This window comes from Ambystoma mexicanum, chromosome 7q (assembly GCF_040938575.1).
Source record: "Ambystoma mexicanum isolate Mex_15411 chromosome 7q, UKY_AmexF1_1, whole genome shotgun sequence".
In the NCBI taxonomy this organism is placed as follows: Eukaryota; Metazoa; Chordata; class Amphibia; order Caudata; family Ambystomatidae; genus Ambystoma; species Ambystoma mexicanum.
This window is the reverse complement of record NC_090941.1, coordinates 77,506,952-77,532,017: the sequence shown is the minus strand read 5'-3', so window position 1 is coordinate 77,532,017 and position 25,066 is coordinate 77,506,952. Positions and strand designations below refer to the sequence as shown.

At 44.8% G+C, this 25,066-nt stretch overlaps 1 protein-coding gene across 1 annotated transcript in view; it reads right to left on the bottom strand.

The window, feature by feature from the left end:
* Nucleotides 1–25,066, bottom strand: part of ANOS1 (anosmin 1) — a 426,084-nt gene that overhangs the window by 50,855 nt on the left and 350,163 nt on the right. The window contains exons 7-9 of the mRNA XM_069640752.1: nt 11,811–12,016; nt 10,169–10,313; nt 8,288–8,443 (exon numbers count right to left, since the gene is read on the bottom strand). Coding sequence (XP_069496853.1) covers nt 8,288–8,443; nt 10,169–10,313; nt 11,811–12,016 — 507 coding nt within the window. The remainder of the gene's footprint in view (nt 1–8,287; nt 8,444–10,168; nt 10,314–11,810; nt 12,017–25,066) is intronic.

Genomic DNA, 25,066 nt, shown 5'->3' with positions numbered 1-25,066 from the left:
TTCCCTTTCCCATGCACTTGCACTCTCTTACTGTACCCGGGCATAGTAAGATCGTTGTTGTTTTGTCTTCTCCCCTGTTTCCCCTCCCTTTGCCTGGTCGCGCTCTGAAACACTTGTGTATGAGCGCGATATAAATAAAATATCATTTCATTTCATTATCTGGGTCTCCCTTCCTACTGACTAAGTCATCGTAGCTCACCTTTCGCTCTCGCTTCCTCCTTAAACTTCTTTGACTACCCATTAACAAAAGAGAGCAATTTAAAAGTATCTATTTATCAATTATCGTTCTTTTTATTCACATGAACCGCCGTTCCTTATTAAATGGTGTTCTCACTACAGTGCTTCCCATAATGATCCGATGACCTTTTTCCGCAACATTCCATGCTTCTGTCTTTGCTACAAAGGCAGGCCGCCCCTAATATTTTCTTGCGGCCCCGGCTTCGAACAAGATTCTGCTTTCTCTCCACTCTATCTCCCATTACTCCTCTTTCCACCGTCATCTCAAAACCTCGCTCTCCTCCTGGATCGCATAACTCTCCGCTCTTTCTACTTTTCATTTGACGCTTAATGGCAAAAAAAACAACTGGGTGGTGTATGAGCGCTCTACAAGTGACACATAACATGTCTTTCACTGCTTTACATTTTGGACTGTTCATGACATCCCCCTCTCTGTATTTAGTCATTCTAGGCATGCATATAATAGGGTAAGTCGATAGATGGAGGTGGCACTGTTTTGTGGCCTTCACCGATGCACTTCAACGACTTGCATGCTTACAGGGGATGGACATGTGCTACAGAGAAGAAGCAAAAGGGAAGGGCAGCAGGAATAGAGAGGGGAGGAAAAGCCAGGGATTAAAGGAATGGAAATAGGGCCAGAAATACAGGGACATAGAAGTTGGAAGCTCAAGAAATGTCTGAGAGAAATAGAACAAGGACCCTCATTACGAGTTTGGCGGTATTTCAGAGGTAAATCCTCTGCGATACCACCAAATAGATTTAGTTACCACCACTTGGTCCCGTGGATTTACCACAGGATTACAAGTGGTGGTAGGCAGCGTAAATCCCATTTTCTGGAGCCCATAGAACTCCATTGGGAATTACCACTGGTGACATTACAAGTGGTAATTCTGATGATTTTTAGGAGGAAAAGTGGAAGGTTCAACTTTGTTTCCACTTTTCTTCCAGAAATCGGCAGAATTGCCACTCCTAATTTCCACCAGTGGTAATTCCGCCAAAATGTGCAATTTGCGGGTGCTGGCAAAATTGAGGTAACGGAATTACCTCCACTTTTTTTCCTCACCTCCAAACTCGTAATGAGGCGGCTGCTTAAGGGTGAAGGAAAGGGAGATGTTGGGACTAAGTAAAGAGGGAGAAAGGAATGATGGCCCACGTTATGGGGACAGAGAAAAACGAGAATGGACTCTGAATTGGAAGAGGTGGGAGAAAGCGAAGGAGGACTAGAGTAGGAGAAAGTGAAGGAGGAGTATGGCAGTTGAAAGGAAAAGGAGGGCACACAGTATTGGAGAGAGGGAGTCACGGGCATCAATATTAGAAAGGGGAGGTGGAATGATGGGGGCTCAGCAATAGAAAGGGTGTTTATCAGCTGAGTGGGGGACAATAAAAAGGAGAAGTGTAGGACAGAAATTGCCAGACTAGTAGTTTCTGTGACACCAAGTAAAACTCAATACACATGCTCTATCTAGAATGCTTAGGTTTTTTTGGTGAACTATGGGAAATTAATGAACACTTGAGGAGGTTATTTTCATGCACGTATGTAAAGAAGCATATCATGTGGTCACCCAAAACTGAATTCATTTTCAAAGTAAATTGGACTTAGAGACCAATAGACTGAGATCAAGCGCCAGGAACAATGTGACCCTTACTGGGCAGGGTAGTGCAAATCAGAATGTTTTTTGAATTGCCTGGCTGTGTTATTTTGCTCCAGTGGTGCTAAATTGCAGTGCAGAATATTGAACATGAGGCTGTCAAATGGCGCCGACTGGGATGCTCACTTGTGCGCTCATTTTTTAAGGGAGTGGTCGGCAGGATTTCAGGTGTCCAGTCCCAGGGACTGGAGGATCTGGACGCTTCCTTATAAGATGAGGCATGACGTTCCATGTCACCGGCGGATGATCATGCACATGCGGCCCACTCCCATGTCCTCCAGGGACCTATCCCAGCTTGGGAGAATTTGATATCAATGAAGCCTGGGTCTTTACTTCTGCTAGAGGCTAGTAGCAAACCCACTTGACAATCAGCGCCAAGTACTCACCCCAGCTTGTGACCACAAACATGGAGCCTAACCCACGGCCCAAAAGGAATCTTCAAATGTGCTGGGTGAATGTCCTGCTCAGTGCCACTCAGAAGTTCTGTAGAAAATCTCTTTTTAATGTAATGTTATTAGCATTTTTAAAGCGCTCACACAGCCCGTGGGCATCGAGGCGCTGATACAGGAATAGTTTTTTTTTTTGCGTAATTGTTTTTTTTTGTTTTGAGTATTAGTTGCGTATTTATAACGCGCTTAAATACCCAGACGTTTCTAAGCGCGGACCCGTGGATCCAACCTGTGTTGCTTCATGTCGTCTTGCTTCCAAGGCGAACACGTTGCCGCTGAGCTATCCTCCCGGGACTCCCCTGTGCTCTATGTCCAGCTCTGCCATCAGCGCCCAGTCATGGCAATGCCAGCAAGCTGCATGCTTAGAGGCCGTCGATCGCACCAGTGAAATAACACTACTGCACCAGCCAGCCAACACTACTGTTCCAAAGCTTCCCAGTTCATTACCCGCACCAGGGACGCTGTGCTACGGGGCCTGGTCCCCCCCTGGCTCCACTGGGAAAAGCCATACTTTCAATGGAACTTCCGAAAAATCTGTCCACCGGCCCCCCCACGGGAAAAACTAAAGTCAGCTCCCCTGCCAGAGATCAGAAAATAACAGACCAGCAGGATGAATATTGTGCCTTTACAAGTTGCTTAATAACTACGGACTATTTCTGAAGAACCGGAAGCAGTCACACACAAGAAAAAAACATGTTCTTGCGGATTTTGTTTCAGTTTCGTATTTGCTTCCGGCAGCTCGCAACTTTCTGTGAATGCATTTAACAACACATAGTTTCGCAGGATGTCTTTTAAATGCATTTCTTGTAAGTGGCTTTTCCCCCTGACGTTTTAGGTTAGCCCAGAGACAACAGAGCAGGGCCCAACATTCCTCCGTGATTAAGTGTATTAAACGCAGGCCAGAACGAATCAGCGCGTCCACCCCTTAACGCGGCCCGCATGGCCACATCTGGGCAAGAGGTTGCTCAAGGGGCCGGCGAGGCCAAGCATTTGCAGAGGAGCACCCACAGCTGGAACGACAGATACAAATGCATATGAATATCTATGAGACTATGCCCTACGCATCTCCACAGGTCAAACGCCCCCATAACATTGCAATAACCGGCGGGTAGAATCAACATCAACGCTCGGGGCCGCGAAATAAAGGGGGGGGGTTATGGGGTATTCTCATTCTCATTGCTCCCGCTTGGCTCACTGGCATTGTATTTGCATTTGATCGAATTCGATGTTATTGAATGTTTAATTTTTTGCTGGTAGATTTTGCCACAAATGTTTGTGGGGGAGGGGGTAGTAAAACTGCCGGAATACCGCCCAACTGTTACTGCCAATTGGTCCGGTAGAATTACGGTCGGATTACAAGTAGCAGAGTTAATCCCCATTTCATGAGTCAATTCATGAGTCAATTGGACTCTATGGGGCATTTTTGGTGGAAAGTGGTAGGATTGACCTGCAGCCTGATGTTGGAGGTAAATCCCCCCACTCTAGAGCCATACTTGGCGCAGCAGGAAAAGTGTTGGTAATTCTGTTATTGCAAATTTGTTTCCACACCGCCATACTCGTAATGAGCCCGTGTGGCCCCGATGATCATGCAGTCGTCTTACCCAAAATCCTCTGCACCCCTAGAGGGTACACTTGCCTCAGCCTTTTGCCATTGGTTTTGCTTCTTAGTGCTTTATGCACTTGATGTTCTCTCGACTGCCAATTCACCAGCAAGCCATTGAGGGTTGGTACTGCCGCACACTCTCAAATGGAACAGCTGAACTATTTAATGTTTTCCATGAAGTTGGTAGTGAGATCCTTTGAAGTAATCCTCCATCCCTACAGGGACTCTCGGGTGGTTCCCAGGAAAGAGTTGTTCTCAAAGAGTAAGTCGAGTGCATCAAGCAGTTTACATGGAACACTCAGAGGACATTAACATGGAGGCAAGCATGTCTAGCTCACATTTTAAGGAGAGATGCACATAGTGTCCAGGCGCTTCAATTTCCTCCTTTTTGATGTTGTCTTCTTCTGTACTGTGTGCCTACCCTGCTGGCCACAGTGACTGTAAGTTAGAGTGTTGGGGAATGGTATGTGCACGTTGAATGTTGATCGTGCAGGATTGGGACTAATGTCTATGCGCAAGTCAGATGGGGTCTAAGCCTGAATGCATGAGGTGCCTGCTGGGGTCTCCTGCCTGTAGATGTAAAAGTAAGGCTATTAATGAGCCACAGAGTAAACTGGAGACTAAAACCTTCATCTCTACATCAAACCTACCTGCATATCCATTCTTGTGGACCTTGTGAGCCAGGTGACCGATCTGTAATATGTAGTCAAATCATCAATGATTGTCAGAGGTATCCATGAATTTAGACTATGGGCCTCATTACACGGTAGGCGGTGGACCAAGGTGCTATTAGTACCTTGGTCCATGCCGGTAAAATACCGGCACCGCCTTGGAGGAAAGGGGAATTACGGCCCTATTCCAAGGTTGGTGGGGCGGTAATTCCCCCTTCCCCCATTGCCCTTCCCTATTCCCATTTTTGCCCCATAAGGCATAATGGGAATGGGGAAGGTGCTAATTACGGTACCGCAAATTGCGGTACCGTAATTAGCACCCTGGTCCCTTTGCGGGTTGGTTTTTAACACCTGCTAAAAAGCAGGCGTTAAAGTACCAACCCGCAAAGGGACCTCGTAATCAGGCGGTAAGGGTTAACGGTCACCGGTACCATTACCGGTGACTGTTAACCCTTACCGCCTTCTGTGTAATGAGGCCTTATATCTGTCGTGTGTACCACTGATGAGGCCTCGTTATTACCTTCCGCATACCCTTTTTTACATGTAATACATCAACCAGGAAACTCTGGTTCCATGTGATAATGATACTGTGAAAAAGTCCTCAGGAAGATTACTTTTTTTCCCTGACCCCTAAAATTCTCTCTCCGAATATTCTAGGAGGAGTACAATTATATATTATTACATCCAATCGTAGAATATTTGGGGAAAGTGTTTGATGGTCTGCAGGGTACATTTTTAAGGAAATGTTTCCACCTGGTGTGGCAGGTTCCCCGGCGACATTGTCACTGTAATGGGTTATTTATAACGCGCTTAATACCCAGAGGTTTCTAAGCGCAGACTCGGGGATCGAACCTGTGTTGCTCTGCGTTGTCTTGCTTCCAAGACGAGGGCATTGCCCCTGAGCTATCCTCCCGAGACACTGGATACGGAAACCATTTTACAATTAAGCTTAGGCAATCAAGTCTGGGCATAACTTGTGTCTCAAGGTATTATGAATCTATATAATTTTGCAAGCATTGCTCTGGAAATGTTGCAGTTTCACCCATTAGGGCCCCATGGTGGAGGGCAGACTGCACCCATTCCCCACAGGCTCCATTGGCTTAGACAAATATCTCACTTGGGCCTGTAGAAATGTTGTTTTGCTATATCCAGAGGCTTGAACTACAAATGGAAAAAGGTTCCCTTTTTTGGGGGATTTGGTGGAAGGTACTGGGTGCTGTAGACCTTAGAGTGGGACATAAATGCAAATTACAGGAGTTTTCTAGGTTTGTACCCCATATCTGATCAGTGAAGCAGTGACTCGTGAATATTCGCAATTGACTATGGAGCGCCTCGCCTAGCATTGCTCACAGTGAGGCCACTTAAAGATGCCAGCCAAAACACACCTTCATCTAAAAGTAGGGCCTTTCAGTGTTCTTTTGAAATGGTGCAGTGCATTTTCTCATGGACAGCATTTTCTTTTCCAAGTTTGCGTCCAACAATTTCAAACTAGCCTCTGGCATGAGAGCGGCAGCCCTAATCCCAGGAAATGTTCCTCTAGAGCCAACCGTCAGCTGGAGAATCCCTCTGTGGGATTTTCCACTGTCCAGGCCTGTACGGCGATAAGGTGGTAACAAACATTGGTGTAATCCTGGATCATAGGTTCCTCCAAGTCATTTCATTACTGATGGTTTTAACCCCTGGTTTGACCCTTGGAATACGACAATTGTGCACTGGATCTTGTGTGTAGATCCTGATAAATACCACTTAAGAAGTCAATAAGTCGATCTGAATGTGAAGATCATAGATAAACATTTTCATCATTACTGTGTGCATACAAGAAAGCCCATTGTTGCAAATGTTTTCAATTGTACATAATGATAATTGATTTATATAGTGCCTTAATCCAAAGCGCTTTACAGAGCACATATTTACATACAATATCACCCAACCAAAATTGGTACATGCATAAGTAATTTACAAACACCACTGACAAAAAAAGTTGGTGAATCCAGTCCTATTCGTTAAACAATAATACAATGTAAGGAGCATACTTAAAAGGTGGTTTCTTGGCCCTAAACCAGAAATCATTAGACAATGGACTGAAAATAGTAAGAGTTCAGGAAGTGGCATATATATGTCATCATCTTTTGTCATTGAAGGTGAACAGAATTTTATGAAGTCATTTCAACAGGTAGTCATAATAAGAACCTATTGTGTGGTCATATCCATTTTATACAGATCAAACGAAGTGTTAAAGCTAATCCAGAGATAAATGTCTTATGTTTACTGTCTGGTTTGCTTCCGGTCCCAAAGATGATGAAACATTTGCTCAAATATTTCTTTGTTTTCCTTAATTGAAACCTTTCCCTATTCTTCCTTTCAAATATGATTTGTAAAATGGCAGCCATGGGCCTCCCAATAAAATCCCATTGAGGAACGTGTTGTTAATCAGGCATCATATGTGTACATTGTTCTGGACGTAGAATGTGGTACTTTCATGCCCACATCAAGACAAGTCTGTATTTAATCATTAAAATACACAATACACATCAAAGAACCCTGTTTGTTAGGGTGGGTCTCTAACGAGAGGAACAGTGGATGAATATATATTCCCTAAATTTCTAAACAGATTACTTCTTTCACCGAAAATATTCCTGAAGTAAATACAGATGTATTCATAGTGCAGAAATGCAAATACAATGTGTGATTAAAAACAGTTCATGTTTAAACAACCAAAGTGGCCGTGTGCAATTAACAGGAATACCACAATACATTATCGAGTTCGAAAAATACCTCTATAATACATGCTACAAAGTACAACGAATACAACTTCAGTTTGAAAACCAAGAGCAATTTCAAAAAACCTCCACAATAGCCATTGAATTAGAGAACACCTTAGTTCCAAGTATTGGGAGACTGGTGACCAAAAGAGCAAAATAATCTTGCGTAGTGTTCAAATTAGCAGACCCTTACAAACGCCCGAAATGTTTTGATCCCACTAGAGGTGGACAGGATCTTCCTCGGGTCAACAACAATTGAGTGGTGTGTGATACCGATCTCTCTAAGTGAGGGATACCATTTTGCAAGTGATAATGTATATTTTATATATACTTTTAGTCAACAATTCAGACCCATAACATCAACCTCAAATGTGTTAGGTCCACCTAGCAAGGTTAACTAAGGGGTCCAAGCATGGTGTATCATATGCCATGTGGATTTTTAGTCAAGCATTTAAACATAGTAATTGTAGGCATGCCAAAGAGTCTCTGTGAAGTTCTCTACAGCTAGGGGAAACAAGCATCCAAGAATGGTACAACGTCATTTCATCGACAGTCATTTTTACACATGGTGTTTTTACGAATGCACTTTGCCAAACAAAATCATTGACATTTACGGGGTGGGGTGGGAAAGGGCAGATAAGAGGTTGGGGGGTCGGGAATAGTTAAAAATAGGGAGCGGAACAAGGGATAGTGGGGAAACCGTCCACAAATAAAAAAATAAAAATGTCGAAGACTTTTTTCGGCAAAATGTATCCATAAAAACAACAATCGTAAAAATGACTGTCAATGATATGACATAAAACCCCAAGAATGGATCAAGGATTTAATCACTGACATTAATTTATTGAATACAATACTTATTGAAATTCCTGATTTTGATATAAAACCGTTTTGACATTAGGAATGTTCAACAAACCTTCGGTCTTCTTCCAGTAAACCTTGACCTGCAGTTGGTTATCTTGGTAGAAAGGGGCTCCGATTTCAAGCAGCCTCGACGTCCTCCGTCTAGAGTAGGGGGGAAGGACATCTGTCACTTTTTTCCCTGCTTTGCCTCCTGTTGAAGCTGGATCTTCTGCAACATAAAGAACGCATCATAAATACCACGAAGGGGAAACCACTCAAGAAATGGCCTGATTGAAAGTTTGGCAATATGTAGTCCGCAATACCCTCAAACAATATTACACTTGCTGCATGCCGTAAACATCTGTTACCTCAAAGGGTCCACATGATTCTGAGTAGTTAGGAACCTTGCAGTTTTTCACCATTTTGTAGTGTCCAAGGACTCCGGGTTGAAATGCTACATTACTGTATCTAAAATTACCACGCACGGTACTATCACATCAGTTAATGCTTTTAAATGGAGGTATTTGGCAGAGCATTGATTAATGCAGCATTTGCAAATGTTGGATGTTTTACCGTAATCGCCAAACTTTTTATGATTCCCAGGCTTGTCTATAAGTGATCTCGGACACGCGGACCTCTGTGACAAAGTCCATTTAATCAAAAAACACAATTATAGCTTTCACCAATGTCACAGTTGTATATTTGGAAGCAGACACTCAGCTCTACAATGTTGCAACATAGTTATGTCTCCCTCTCGGTTTTTGTTATTTTCTGGGCTATATTCAGTTGAGGAAACCACATAAACATAGGTAAGCAAGCATCAAAAGGCCACAACTATTGATATTCGGGAGGGTAACTCATTCTCTCTGCTATGGAGGAAAGTATTCAGCACATGTTGTTAGAGCAGGGAATACGTCTAGTGGAAATGTAATACTGAGGAGGAGATAGCAGGGATATAGGAGAAGTTATCCTTCCAAGGATATGTTCTAATTCCCTGGATCTCGAGGCAAGGGGCAGTCCTATCTAGCACATTGCACATTGGGTACCAAGGGAACACAGGAAATCCGATGGCAAAAACTGCAATACAGAAAATGCTCGACAAGGGAAAGAGCACAGTCAACAGCAAACAAACGCAGAGGCCGCTCAAACAATCGCAGAGGCCGCTCAAACAATCGCAGAGGCCGCTCAAACAATCGCAGAGGCCGCTCAAACAATCGAGGGTGATTCGGTGCTAAGATATCAGTATGTCTTAGCATTCGTTTAAAAGCATCTGTACAGGGGTATTGTTTTCATTCTTTTTTAAAATGGCAGATAGGAGAAGCTCTCCCCCTTAATTTTTTCACTTTTCTCCATGACCATTTTCCTCTATGTTCTTGTCCCCTAAAATAAATTGATGAAGATAGCACTTTGCCGAAGCGTTTATACCAATGCTAAGCCATGCTGATGTCCCTTGAGCAACGTCCGGACACGTCACACTAAAAAAGCACAGGAAAAACATAACCAGGGTATTTTTTACATTGAGTTGCACATGTGGTGCACCCCAAGAAAGTCTGTTTGTCCATTTTTGCTCACCGTCCTAATGCATCTTGAGAACCGCTGCTCTATTGAACTTGCAAAGCTCTGGCAATGTTACCCTGGACAACAGTCGCTAATGAGAGCGCGCAAATCCCAAAACAACATTTCCTTAGGGAGGGTTGGAGAATGTTGTGGCATTCTAGGGTAGCGGGAACAGCAGACCAATTAAAACAATGAAAACAAGATGTAGCATTGGCTTTAAATAGAAAAGAGGAATGCAATGATCCGTCGAGTGAGACAGAAATGAACAAAACCATCAACTCTGTACAGGTGACAAAGTCTCAACCAAGCAAACACAAAAGGCCACCATTAGAATCCACACTGCTTTCAAGCATTTTTAGTTCATGGATAAGGATTGATTCCATAAGATGGTGCTTACTGTTGGTGGGTGCCTGGGTGGAGGTGAAGTAGAGCGAGGCCTTCGCACTTTTCAGCCGTACTTGTCCCCAGTACGTCACCGCCTGCAGTTCCACCATGTAGTTGCTGTTCGGCTGGAGGCCTTCCAGGACCACGTAGTTCTGTGACTGGAGCATTGCAGTGGGGAGACGAAGAAACATTTAGATAGTTCATGAAACATTTACCATTAAATATCCCATTATAAAATACATTTCATAAACTTCAGTCCACTACCTCGAATCAGATTTGTTTAAAATCATTAATTAATATCTTAGGGGCCCGGATTCATGGAATATTTGCCTGGTTCAAAGTGACTTTGCACTGCTGAAAATTGACTTTGCACTGCCGACACAAACCCTGATTCATGGAACCGTGCATAGTGTATTTCTGCCATGCGAAGTCCGCGCAGTCATTTTGTAATGCAAAAATGACTATGCACTGACTTTGCCCGGCAGATATACACTTTGCACGGTTCCATGAATCAGGGTTTCTATTGGCAGTGCAAAGTCACTTTTCATCAGTGCAAATTCACTTTGAACCGGGCAAATATTCCATGAATCGGTCCCTAAATATACGTTTACATAAAGCACAAAGTGGTATCAAAGAAACTTTGCACCACTACAAGTGCAATTAGTGACAGCGCAAAAATTGCCCAGGTAAAAAATATTTACATTCTTTCAATGCATTTTTGCAACAAGGCACTGTTTTCCCTGGTGTTAATTGCACTTACACCTGTGCAAAGTTTCTGCAACACTGATGTTTCTCTGACAGTGCACGGCTTGACCTATATAACATACAAATTGCATGGGCAGTTACATTTTTCAGCTTGGCCAAAATTACCGGAGACCAAAAATGTATTGCATCAATGCATTCTTGCACAAGGCCAATGTGTGCACATATGTACATAAATGGGTAAATCTGAACTGAACTGGTGCAAAGATTGCATAATGTGGCCTGATAATTTAAACATTTTGCATTAAATAACAAATTGTAATAGTACTTTTCCAGAAGTCTGATTTCTGGAATGAACCTGTACAAATCAACCACAGTCTCCATTTTGAAACCCACACTCTGTAAATACTTTGCACTCTGGAGAAAGTTATAAAGGCATCCAATCAAAGTATACCATGGACTGTTTACATACACGTTGTGATGGTGCAATGAACACATGTGCTGTGGCGGTGCATTTTAATGTGCTGCAAACTCTTTATTTGTCCTGTGTATATCTAAGATATAAAAATATACTAATCCACAAGACATAATGGAATAGCCATTCTTTAATAATGTAGGGTGAGTTGCTCATGAGTTTCATTCTGCAGCTGTCAAAACAGGTATAATATCTTTTACTCGACACACCTAGATGCTTCAAATACCCGGTAGCTCAATCGCACCCTACATGTGGAATTGATTGAGTCTACATTGAAAGGATCACCAGTGAGGTGACGCTGCAGGGATCTGAACCCATGAATTTCATGTTACACAGACAGACAGATGTTTCCAGCCTGAGGCACCAGAGGCACACTGCTGGCATACAGCCCGTACGCCCACATGTCGATCTCTGACGCTTGCCCCGGAAACCGCGTCATTCCCTGCAATCTCCCCGCTGCCTCGAGCGTGTCTCTTACCCCATCAGTTGTCTTCCTTCGCTTCTTTTTCGCAGGGATGACAGACTTGCTGTTGACTGTCCAGCTCCAAAAGACCTTGTAGTGGTGCACTGGGATGTCCGGTTCTTCCGGGAGATCCCAGACGATTCGCATGGAAATGCTTCCATCGTTGTTTACCGTGGAGTTGGCAATTCTAAGGTTGGCGGGAGAGGGTGGAGCAGACGGATCTGAAGCAAAAAAAAAAACGCAGGTGTTATTGAAGAGAGACCAACGTCTCGGGAAGATAGCTCAGGGGCAACGTGCTCACCTTGGAAGAAAGATGACACGGTGCAACACAGATTTGATCCTTGGGTCCACGCTTAGAAACCTCTGTGTATTAAGTGCGTTATAAATAACCTATCATATCATATCAATGCACGCCACTCCTGGCTGTTATCTACTGCGGACGGAAGGTCCCGCCATCGGATAACGTCTATGTTGGCGTTCAATCACTGCGGTTGCAATATATGACACTACTGTTGAAATGCGATCATTCACTCGTTGACACTAGAAAAGGCATGGTTTGGTTCACTAAAAGGTGTTACATTTGAGGCTTTACTCCATGCTGTGCATCTGCTCTGAGGGCAGGAGGAAACAAATGCTTTGCAGATGGGCTGAAGGAAGAGCAAAGCTCGTCATGGGATGCCTTAGAGAGCGCAAGAATGTCGTCCGCAAGGCTTACGATCAGTTTCAAAGAGCAGACACTTTCCGTTCACCCATAGATCGACCTGTTTGCAATAAGGAAACAGACCCCTGGTCATGATTTTTCTATGTGCCTAAGTTTTTCTAACCTCCCTTCCCTGGGCCTTAACACAACAAGCAATGTGTCAGTGTGCCCTTGGGCTTTGTCGGACCTGATGTTCTCAATTCTGGGAAGACCATTGATCAATAGTTCAGCTGTGTGGGCCGAACAGTGCTGCATCTGTTAACAGACCACAGAAGACTCGAGGCAAATTCTCTTCCTTTTATTGGATAGCCGGAATCTTCCCTTTGTGTTGCATCCGATCTGCGGTCTATTCAATTATTTCTCCAGATGGGACGAGAAAAAGAGCTTCGAACCACTGCCTCCATTGCCCACAAATAAATGGACTTCCTTACAAGTGATAACCCCTCTATCATTTGCTGGTCACTGCTATGAACGGACATGCATGAGAGGATCATAAATGTGGATCCTTCGAATGCATGAAAAAACACACTGGGCCCGATTCATTGAATTTTTTGCACGGTTCAAAGTGACTTTACACTGATGAAAAGTGATTTTGCACTGCCAACACAAACCCTGACTCATGGAACTGTGCAAAGTGTATTTTTGCAGTGCAAAGTCATTTTTGTAGTACAAAATGAAGTTTGAACTGACTTTGCACTGCAAAACTACACTTTGCACAGTTCCATGAGTCAGGGTTTGTGTCGGCAGTGCAAAGTCACTTTTCAGCAGTGCAGTCACTTTGAACCGTGCAAAACAATTCCAGGAATCGGGCCCATTGTGTCTATGATTTAAAACACAATGGGCCTCATTCCGAGTATGGCGGTAAGGGATAGCGGCCACCGCTAACGAGAGCGGTGGCGGTAATCCCTTACCGCCATACTCCGAGTTCCCTTAGCGCCATGGTGCTTTTAACACCTGCTTTTAGCAGGCGTTAAATACCATGGCGCTAAGGGACCTTGATGTTAATTACGCCACCGTAATTTACGGTGGCGTAATTGACGCCTTCCCCACTCCCATTATGCCCTATGGGGCAAGAATGGGGAAGGGTAAATGGGGATTGGGGAATTACCGCCCCGCCAACCTTGGAATGGGGCGGTAATTCCGCCAACCACCAAGGCGCTGCCGGTCCGGGTACGGCGTCAACCAAGGCGTTAATAGCGCCATTGGTTAGCGCCATACTCGGAATGAGGCCCAATGTAAGGTTGCCCTGTTTTAGATGGACGATGGTTCACCCAACATCAGCTCGCAAAAGACCAAAGGTGGTATTACGAAAGGTTTGCAGGTGGGAGCAAACCCGTCGTCAACGCGTTTGCAAAAAAATCGCCTGCAAAGTCAAATAAACGAAGAGCACATGCATGGGCTCTCTGTTTATTGGTCATTGCAGGTCATTTTTGTTTGCACACACATTAAGGATGGTTTTGCATCTGGGTGCAAACCTTCCGCAAAACCACAAATGTGTGCACCGGAACGGAACAGGACGGGGACCAGGAGACCAATCAGTCAGGAGGTTGTGGAGTTGTGACAGGGTAAGGGATGGTTTAGGAGGGTGGGGGGGCTCATGTAGGCAGTGGGGGCATCCCTCACATGGAAGGAGGGTGGGGATGGAGAACATTATGTTTTCCCAGGGCACCGAAACCAATATCGCGGAATCGGGCTTCAGTGAAAACGGTCTGTGGGAAAACAACATAGATCCTTCCATTGAGCACGCGGGAGGATGCTGAAGATGGGCCAGTGACTGGGGCTCATTGATTTTCCTGCCTCAAACCTTCGCCAATACCACTTGTGACATGCAAAGATATGTACCTACAGCTATGCACTAAATTCAGCTTTCTCCTTGTTACAGTGAAGAGAAATGGCAAAAATGGAAGTCTCAAGATGGATTAGGATGCAGAGATGTAGCCAAGTTGTTAAGTTTACTACAGCGGGACCAAGACGCATTAGAATCCCCCATTTCCATTAACTAAACTCTATGATCTGGAGCAAATTCATGTAGGTCTACGGGTCTGATTTACAAATCGTTTCTAATGGGATTGCGCCATTGTTGGAGGCTTTTAGAAATCAGGCCCTATGTGTATCTGAAAAAGCACTTGGAAACATCCAAGCCCTACTATAAGGCACTGTATTAAAAATTAACATTTGCATTCAAGGCAAATGGAGGAGGCTATCATCGCCAGGTCTTGGTGTGGGATTTATAACCACCCTAGGCAAATTGCCATTATTCAGCTAGCTAATTGTGAAACAGGTGAGAGTGGCGACTGGTTGGGTAATTTGGGCACTCCGCAGTTGGAAACACACCCATGCGCAGCAGTCGTAAAGCATGCAGTATTTTCGAATACTTCTTGTTTTACTGCGCCGCCAAGCTATGCGTTTCTGTGCAGAAACTCATTTTTGTGCCTGCTCTCTTGTGGTGGCAATTAATCCCCCCCTAAAAAACATTGCCATATGCAGTTACTACAACTTGTCGTAATTACTGACTCCCATGAAGTCCTCTGTGACTTCAAAATATGGAATAACAGAGGAGTGCACATTAGAGAGAATCAAGTGGACCCTTACCATTACCACATTTTTACCACATGCGGTAAGCGTAAATTAGTTTGATGTCATACCCAATAGAAATACCACCAAATTCATAAACAGGCCTTAAGTGGTTGCTAAGTATCCCTTCCCTCTAGAACCTTTATGGTTACGTCCCACCTCCCTAAACCCATCACGGTCACGTCCACAGCACAGCTGGCCATACCGCCTACCAGTACTTAAAAATGTGCAATGTTGGTTGTCCTGAATCTATGTATGTTCACTTATTTATTGTCCCCTGTGGCTGTTCTTTTACTCCCCTCCACAACCATGTCAGAATGTTCCTCAAACTCACCCCATTGTAAGAAGCTCACTGCTTCCCATCAAATCTGATTTCTTACCTATTGTGCATTCTTTTTTGATCAAAAGATCATTGTCCCTCCTGTATACAAATAAATAAATAAATACATAAAGCTGCCCCAAACCTGGGGAACTGCAGAAGAAGGAAAAAGGCAGTTGTACCGAGGGTTGTGCTCATTCCCCAGGAACATTTGGGTTCTGTCATTTTCAATGAAGCGCAAAATTAAACCGGGGACGTCTAATTAGACACACGTGAAGAAGGGGCGCTTCAAATGTTGTGTCACTTGATATGGCCACCAGTTGCCCCACAGTCGGGTTCGCGCAGCTCGTGTTCCTTTGGATGCCACTAGTGGCCACCCTTGTGTACAGCGCTCATATGATTGATGAGCAGTTTCACTTCAAAGCCAAAAATGGGGGAGAAAGTAGCAGGTTCTCATTTACAAACGCGGAAAGCGACTGCGCGACTAACACCTTCATCTGGCTGTCTGCATCTCACAGCGGCAATTAGGGCAGCGCCAGATGTCGCTTTCAATTTGAGGCGAGAATTCGCCCGGGTTTCTCTGTGCTAATGATGGGAGCAGAGACGTCCACCCAGCTTTCTGAAAATGATTAGACTGCTTTGACTCCTGCAATATGGATTATATCCTAAATCCATTCAAGCAAACACGATGAAAAATATGCCCCGCCCCAACCTTAAAGCAACGCTATTTCCGACAAACGCAAATACAGGGCTTTGGAGAGGTGGCCAGTTCGGCACAATGTGCAGTAAATTGTATTGACAAAGGTTCCCTCTGCAGTCAGGGAGAAGCAGCCAGGCATTGCAGCAATGCACAGACGGGGCCCCATGTCTAGCCAGGAGGAACACGTGTGTTAGGGACAGCAGCGACTGCTCGCCAGAGCTCAGGCAATGCACAGAAGGGTTGGGCCTGAGCTTCCTGTGCCACTTGTTTCCAGTTTCATCTGTTGTGAACGGGGTAAGGGGGGGAACATGTGTGGTGTGCACATACCAAACACCCTTTTTGAATTCATATTCACAAACACACATTTGCGAATGTTTCGAATTTTCGGTTTGAATTTGAGTTTGAGTGTGGGCGGGAGAACAGGAGAGCTTCAACTGGCGCTGCAATTTGTCTTTCACCGGGGTGGGCCTCATGGCGCTACTGAGCCGGAGAGAGTTCTGCGATCGCTCACCCAGTGGGCACCCTGTGGAAGGGAAGAACGCAGGATCTGTGCGGCAGATGTGGGCTGGGCCCTTTCGCTTTCTTTGGTGTGAGGTTCTTAGCCTCCGTGCAGAGTCCAGTGCTTAAAAAGAGGTAGTCCTCTCTTGTGTGCTACATCACATTAGACTGGTCAAAGTTAGAGCCAATTATATTCCTGCCAATTATGCATGCTCATTTAACAGCAATGAACATGATCTTACAGAGAGCGATACACAATATGCGAATTTGAAAACTGCAAGCGGGGATGCGCAAAAGGGGGCACAGAGATATTTTAACGGAGGGCCTTTACGTTAAATTGTACATTGATTCTTTTCCCCTTCATTACCCTACTGTGCTATTAACTATGCAAATACTTGCATGCTTATATTTCCCCTTCCATGTGTGAGGTCCTATGCCAGTCCTGTTTTTTTATTTGCATTGTGGGACTCGTAGTTATGACTTTGAGATCTGAAGTGAGGGGCTGGTGGTCCAGGACTGCTGGCAGACATTTACCAGCCATTCCCCCTCCTCCCTTCTGATTTGCCACAAACAAGGCGAGGAAACCAGCATCCCATGGGCCAATATGTGATTATGACCATAACCTGGATTTGATCTTGAGTTAGTCCTTTGCAAAGTAATAAGAGGGGTGCATTGTCTAGGGAGGCAATGTTTCCGCATACAACTCTGAGCAACTTGCACACCGGATGGAAGAGAGCTGAGCAAAGAAACATCTCCTAGAGGATGGTCTATTCCTCCGATATGAACGTCAGGGAGAGAGAACAGTTGGCCTTCAACCCAAAGGCCCATAGCAAGGGCCAACCTCTCCAGACGTGTGTAACTGGTTCCGTTCCGAGTTAATGTGAGCCAGTTGTGTCCATTCAGATCTGCATCGTTTGTCGCAGAATCCCAGAAGAGAGACTTGCGAGTCAAGGAATTGCTACTAACCTCTTCCAGTTGGATGACGCCGTCGATTTTCTGGGGAACCACTGACATTGCTACTCCTATCGTGACTCCTCAACCCATAAAGGCTGCGTCCATTGTGAGAGTTAGATTAGTTGGGGGATGTTAGGTAAGATTTTCTTAGTAATTATACATTTTCCTGACATGTGCCAACCCCAGAACTTTTTTGATTTTACTGGTGGATTATTTTTCCTTGTGAGAACTACAGTTCCCAAGAGTAGAAAGGATCTTTGGATCCGTTTTACATTTTATTAAATGAGACCAGCACCCCCCACCTTATGTGTAGTGCTGGGGAGATATTAAGTATACGCTTTCTCATTTTAAATGTAACATTTATGTTACAAGGACATACTTACCTTTATTGGCTGGTGGCAGTGATACCTTTTACTAATTTGGTGCACCTTTACAGTGGGCGGTTTCCCCAGCTGCGGCAAAGGCACCCATGGGTGCTCATTTTACAAAAATAGTTTGTGTCTTGTTTTTTCACCATTTTAGTATTCATTGTCCTTTCTTGTTCCTTTCCCTGACATCCAGGGTGGGAAATTCCTTTCTGTGATTTTTATCTTCGGCGGTAGTCCTGTGGACTCCTTGCCCAGGCTACAGAGTGTCTGTGAAGGCAGGAAGCGAGGGAGGAGTCCAAAACTCTGCAGCCCTTTGTCTTCCAGCTTGAGTGCAAGATTCCAGTTCAAACTGGAAGGCTGGCTGTCTTGAATGGATTGCCAACACCCCAGGTTTAAATGTTACAAGGCTGTTTGATTGGCTGGGTTTCTGCACAAGAGTCCGATCCTGGAAGCTTAAGAGGTAGTTGACCAATGGAACCAAAACCGAAGAGGATGATGAATTAAACGTGGCTGAGATGATATCCAGCGACCGGAGCGCCTGCTGTGTACCCTGAGCCTGCTGTAGCCCTTCCTTACAATCCTCCTGGGGACTACTAAAATGAAGACCCCAGCCAAGACCCTGGTGAGACCGTCTAGACTCAAGAAGACCTGCATTTGAAGCCATCCCACGTCATGCTGTAACCTTACAGGGCTGCAATACCCCAACCCCCTCGGACCTCGAGCCATTGTGCGGTGCATGGTCTTCTGAATTCCGAATCTTGCTGAAACGTTTTGTGGGCATCCTGCTGGAACTCCAAAGATATGACTGAAGTCTGAAAAGTCCCCTCACCAGAGTGCTGGACCTATCTAACGACGAGAATCCGACCAGCGATATTCTGTCTTCTTCTGTGTTCCTGAAAGGGCGCCAAATCCACCGACCCACATCCAACCACATCCAGATCCCTGCTGCAAAGTCACTTCCAAAGTCCTGTTTTCAGTCACCACGACAATGAATCCACTAACCAGGTTTCTGGCTGCAGATCCTGAAGTCCTCCTTGCTGCCAAATCTTGATCTGTGCTGAGGTACTGTGCTGTCTTGGGTATTTACTTACCTTAAGTCTCCTTTGATTCTTGTGTAGTTTTGGGGTGTTTACTATGATTGGGAGGCCTCTCCATTTCACCCAGGCCCACTGCTGGAATCCTCCTAGGGTGTCTTCTGTGAAGCCCCTGGACCCCTAATTAACTCTAAAGTAAAATACTAACCTGTTCGAACAGTCTTCCTTAGGAACTCTGACTTGTGCTACTTAAGAACCTATCCTGACACTGCCTGTTGGACACTAGACCCTGTGAACCCCCTTCTGCCACTGGGAACACTCATGCTCCAAGAATAAGGGAAATACTTTTAAAGGATTGGGCCTTTGCCTAGGAAAGAGAATACGTGTTTAAAAGTGACTTACTTGTAAAAGAGTTGGTTGGTAACTGTAACTCTGAAAGTGAACAGCTACACCAGTTATTACTTACCATAGAAATGTCCTGCCATTGTGAAAAGTAGATATAAGGTTATTTCACTCACCTGTGAATTGGTTGTGCCTCTTTGCCAAAGGTAATGCTGTTAGCTTCACTGAACTATTTCTTTCAGAAAATGAGTGTACAAGTTCCCCAACTAGGTCTTGCTTCCCCTACCTTGCTGTTAGACTGTCAAGAATAAGCCTGCCTTAAGTGTTACCTACTTAGAATAACCTTGGGTCATTCATAAAGTGTACCACTGGGTTTTGCTTTACCTGGTCTGTTTTAGACAGACACAAAAAGTGTCTTAGGTTTACACCTGCCTTGAAGATGCTGATGTAACGCTCACCTGACTCCCACGGGGGCGCTGGCCTGGTTCGCACTGCTGTGACCTCGTCTAAGGTGATGCGCAGGGTTCGGAAGACGGACTGGACCGGCCCCCAGATCTGGCTTGTCTGACTCGCAGAAGTATCCTTCTGTAGGTGAGAATAGGGGGTTAACTGTCTGCGGGGTAATGCAATCGGCCTCCCACTTACCCCTCTCACCCTCCTCAAAACCCTTCTGTGCTTCCCCGTAGCGTCTCACCTTAGGATCTGGAAGGACGAGCTCTCCATCCTGCTTCTGATGCAGGGGCGCGTTGGTATCCAGTTACGTCACTGGATTTTCGGATGGGTGAGAACCAAACTTGCTCGGCTTCCAGGTAAGTTTTTCTATAAGTGGTTCCTCTAGTGTCCATGCATTAATGTTCTAATGCTAATGTCTTTTTCCCCATAGGGGCCGGGGTACGGAATGCCGGGGAACAGGCACCGACCGAAGGTGAGCGGTGAAATCCTTATGGAAATCAGGTAAGTCTTTAATGAGTGTTTTGGTAATGTCTTTTCATTCACTCATTAACGCTGATGTCTTTTTCCCCTTAGGGGCCGGGGTCCGAAAATGCCTGGATGCGGCGCGGACCCGAAATGAAAAGGGAATGACCCAACTGGTAAGTCTTGACATGGAGTTTTAGCTTCCCTTTTCCCTTCTTTCTCTCACCTTTGTTATTGTCTTTTTCTCCCTAGGCGCGGGGGCGCGACTGCGAATCCGGATGGTCGCTGCTGAACATGGAGGCGCCCTGCAAAGGTGAGTAGAATGCGGCGCTGCAGCGATCAATGCGATGTGCTTTTAAAAATAAATGTCTTCCTTTTCAGGATTGTCGGCGAAATGTCTCTGGGATGCAGATTTAGCAGGTGAGGCCTTTTCCTTCTTCTGTTCTCTTGTTCCCTTCCTTTGCAGGTGACTCAGGATGCTGGCAGGTGTGGCAGAAGTCAAGATGCAGGAGCAGACACGGTGAGCGTCTAGCTGCTAGATGCAGAAAAACGCGAAGCACGTGTGGCTGATCGGGTGTGGTTTAAATAGCCTTGGAAGAAGTTCCTAGAATGTGTCCTTCCTCCAATCAGGTATGTATCCTTCCCTGACCACGCCCGGGTGGTAAATGAGTCCCACAGGTAAAGTAGTTCCTTTCAGACCTCAAGGAGGCCGGGGTTCTGCAGCATGGTCTGCATCAGGTAAGTGCACCCAAACACTTTCATAATGAGCCTGGCGCCTATGGCGCCAGGACTGAAGTTTTCTATGAGCCTGGCGCCATAGGCACCAGGACGCTGTCAAAAGGGCCCCTATCAGGGGTTGCTGGGACCTTCCCCGGGGACTTGATGTCCGCTTTCGGGGACGCAGGGCCTGAGCCGGCTCCCCGGGAGCGGGCATCGTGACAGCTGATTGCTCCTGAAAAAAGTGCATAGGTTTTACTTACCTTGAGTATAACTGTGTTATCCTAAAATAAGTTAGTTATTGCTTCCCTTAGTCTATGAACTGAAAAGCAACTGTAATTGTATATTACACCCCACGGTACAGCTCCCCTAGAAAAACTGTGTCGTCCTGAATCAGAGTATAGGTTTATACTGTTCCTAGAATATGTGTTTCACTAGATCAGAAAAGTATATTGTCCACTGGATATTACTATGTGATTTGTTGCCGAGCGTCACGTTACAACTGGTACATACTGATACCCTGTTATTAGGTATTACCCAAATTGTTCGAACACAATTGTTCGAATTACCGAATTGACCAAAAGTCGAGGGTCCGAATTGACCTTTGCACAATTGACCGCACATATATATATATATATAAATATATATAAATATTGGTTTGGTAATATATATATATATATATATATATATATATAATGGAGGGTTGCGGGGGGTTTCCCCCCCGCATATATGTAACAATTGACGTTCACAATTCGGTCAATTGTGCAAAGGTCAATTGTAATTCGAACAATTGTAGTTCGAACAATTCGTATACATCCTGTTATTACTGAAAGTAATCTAAAAGTAACTATTGGTTTTTAATAAGGTTATATGCTTTGGTCAGTGTACCTTCAAGTATAGTGTTGTGTTTTTATAATTGTGGTCTTGGTTCCCCCAAGATTTATCTGGGCCTACTTGTATTTAAATAAACCATTTATTTTTACAATACATAGTGTTTCAGTGTTTCTTTGGACCATTTGTATTACAATTTTATTTGTATTGATTCTACAGCCCTCTGTCCCTCATAAAATAAGCCTGGCTGCTCTGCCTACGCTACCATGAACTCTGGCTGTATAGCCTTATACTAAGAGTGGAGTCCTGTACTGCCTCAGTTGAATGATTTTACTAAGCCCTTAGTTGGACTTCTGAAAGACTGTCCTAACAGGGGATTAAGAGGAATTCCCTTTCTTTTGTTTGCTGTGTTCATCCACCAGAGCAACTGATCGCTGACGGCTAGGAGAACAGGAATCTAATCTTCGAAGCTCTGTGGATCTGATCATCAGAGCAGATGCAGATGAGATAATGAAGGTCGGAAGGGAAGCCTTACCTTTGGGATTACAAACACGCAAGAGGTCATGCAGCACAGCACCAGCAACCATTGTTGAATGACTGTTTCCAGAAGCTCGGGTAATATCACTAATGCTAGCCTCAGTCTAGATGCTCATGTCTCTGGTGGGAGGATGAAACCTTCCCCTGTTGAGCAGTGAGCCTCAAGAATGCAAAAGTTCAGAGAGAGAATCAAGGGTAAATTCTTCTGATTTGTAAGAAAGTCAAGATCTTTTATGAGGAGGTCAAGGTAATCAGTTAGCCAGACAGTGAAACAGAGGGCTTCCTATCTTAAGAGAAAGGTTACTAGCAGATCTAGTACCTTTGAGAAGATTGCTGGTGAAGTCTCGACACCGAATTATAATAGTATGAATTGGAAAGGTCAATTTGATTTAAAAAAAGAAAAGTTTCCTACTTATATATTCAATGCTGGGATTCGTGGTTGCCTGTTTGAGCCACACATGGAATGCGAAGCCCCCACCGAGTGGGACAGAGTCCAAAACTGCACAGATTTGCAGGAATTTGTGACCCTAACTTATTTTGGGTGTAGGCCAGTAAATGTCCAAATGATTGAGTATAGCATGAAATCTTCTCATCGGCTGAGACATACAAGCCTCTGGAGTGTCCCCATGTTTATTATATAAAAATAGCGATGACGATGTTGCCCCTCTTCAGATCCCAACTCAATAAAAACCCTCCCATTCTTTTGAGAACTAGAACAATGTCTGGGCAAGAGCCTAAACCACTTTTGATCTTCTGGTATTGGCATAATGATTACTATAGGTATTTCTAAACCAAACGCTGGTCCAATGTTTACTTGAATGTTTTTTTTTTGTTTTTGTTAACCAGGGATCATTTTAAACTTTCAAAGCCATGTGATGAGGAAGGACATGGGGTATTGTTTCAATATGGATGCTTCTTTTAGCTCCACCCTTCGTTAGATTCATACAAGCCATCTTCTAGCAACGTCTACATGTCATGGCCGTTAATAGTGAGGGTATTTATTTTTTGATTATTTGTAAAGTGCTTAAGCCCAAAGTTCCATAACAATGAAACAAAGGGCATACCAACAAGACACAAATTAAGAATCCTAATCCAGAACCAAGAAAAAGACAGAAAAGAGCATAACAACAAAGTAAAGGATTCTCTAAAAAATTAAGTTTTCTGATTTTTCCTGAAAGATGCAAGAGTGGGGTTAAGCAGCAAGCTCTGCGGTAATGTTTTCCATAGAGTTGAAGCAGAGGACTGAAAGGATCTCCCACCAGCACGGCTGCGCTTAAAGCGTTTGATGGTTAAATGTTGCTGGATTGGACAGAGCAAAATGGTTTTTGCAGCTGCAATCGAGTCTTGAGGTAAGCAGAAGCTTCACCATATATATTCTTGAATGTAATCTTCTGTTCTACTGGCAACTAATTAAGGCTTTTCAAAGTTGGAGAGATATGGGATCTTCTGGCAACATTAGCCACAATCCAAGCGGCCGCATTCTGCACTACCTGGAGTCTTGCCACCTCACCCAAGGGTACCCCCAGAAGCAATACATTGCCAATGTCCAGCTTACTTCCAATGATAACCTAAGCCGAGGCAGCACTGTGCGAGTCAGATAAAATAGTTTTATCTGACAAAGCAGACAGAGATAGTAATGAGAAGAACTGACAGTGTCTGAAACTTGGGCTTTCAAATTCATCTCGGTATTGAGGTAAATGCCAAGAAATGTGGCTTTCCTCAATATTGGGTTGGCATGTCCTGTCTTCTATCTCCTCTTCCTCTCCCTCTCACGGCCCCCCTTTGGGCATCTCTCCCTCTCCTCCTCCTTTCTCCTCTTTCTCTCTGACAATACCTGATGAGGTTTCTAGACAAGTCAGATCTATCAAAGTGTTGTCAAAACAGGTGCTCCCCTGCTCCTGCAGAACCATCAAGGACCATATTGACACCCTCGCTCTAGCCTTGGCTGAGTTCTGTAATTACTTTTTCGCCACTGGAACTTTCCCCTCTCCCCTTAAGCACAGCCCTGTGCACCCCCTCCTGAAGAAGCTGTCTGCCAATTCTACCTGCCCAGCAAAATATCACCCAATTCTCCATCACCCCTTTCCTGGGCAAACTCTTGGAAAAGTTGGCCATCTCACAGCTTACTCTCCACACTGAATCTTTTGGTTGTCTCCATGTCTATCTGTCTGGCTTCAGAGATGCCAGGGGCACAGAAACGGCTCTCCTGAACACCTGTGAAGATCTGCTATCTAACCTTGATCCGAGCATTCCTTCTGTCCTCATCCTCCTTGATCTTTCCTCTGCTTTTGACACAGTCAACCATGCCATCTTGATCAATCGACTCCGTGAGAATCTGGGCATCACGGATCAGGCCCGGGAGTGGCTGACCTCCTTCCTCTTGGACCCACCCCTCCCAGGTCCAACTTATTCCCTTTCTCTCCACCAACCACTCCTCTACCTGTGACATTCCCCAGGACTCTATTCTCTCACCCTGGTTTTTCAGCATCTACTTGGCCCCTTTGGCCCACCTGATCTCGACCTTTCCTCTAACTTTCAGTGTTATGTGGATGACACTCAGGTTTCCTTCAGGCTACCCTCAGCCTCCTCTCTCACTCATTCCTGACTGTCAATCGGCAATTTAGGACTGGTGCACCTCCAACGATCACTGCCTTAATGCTAGTAAGACAGATCTCATTGGGATCCCTACCCCTGCTTTCCCTCTCTCACTCTGGCCGCCCACCTTGGGCCCTCAACCCTCGCCTTCCTATGAGGCAAATAACCTTGGTGTCATCTTCGACTC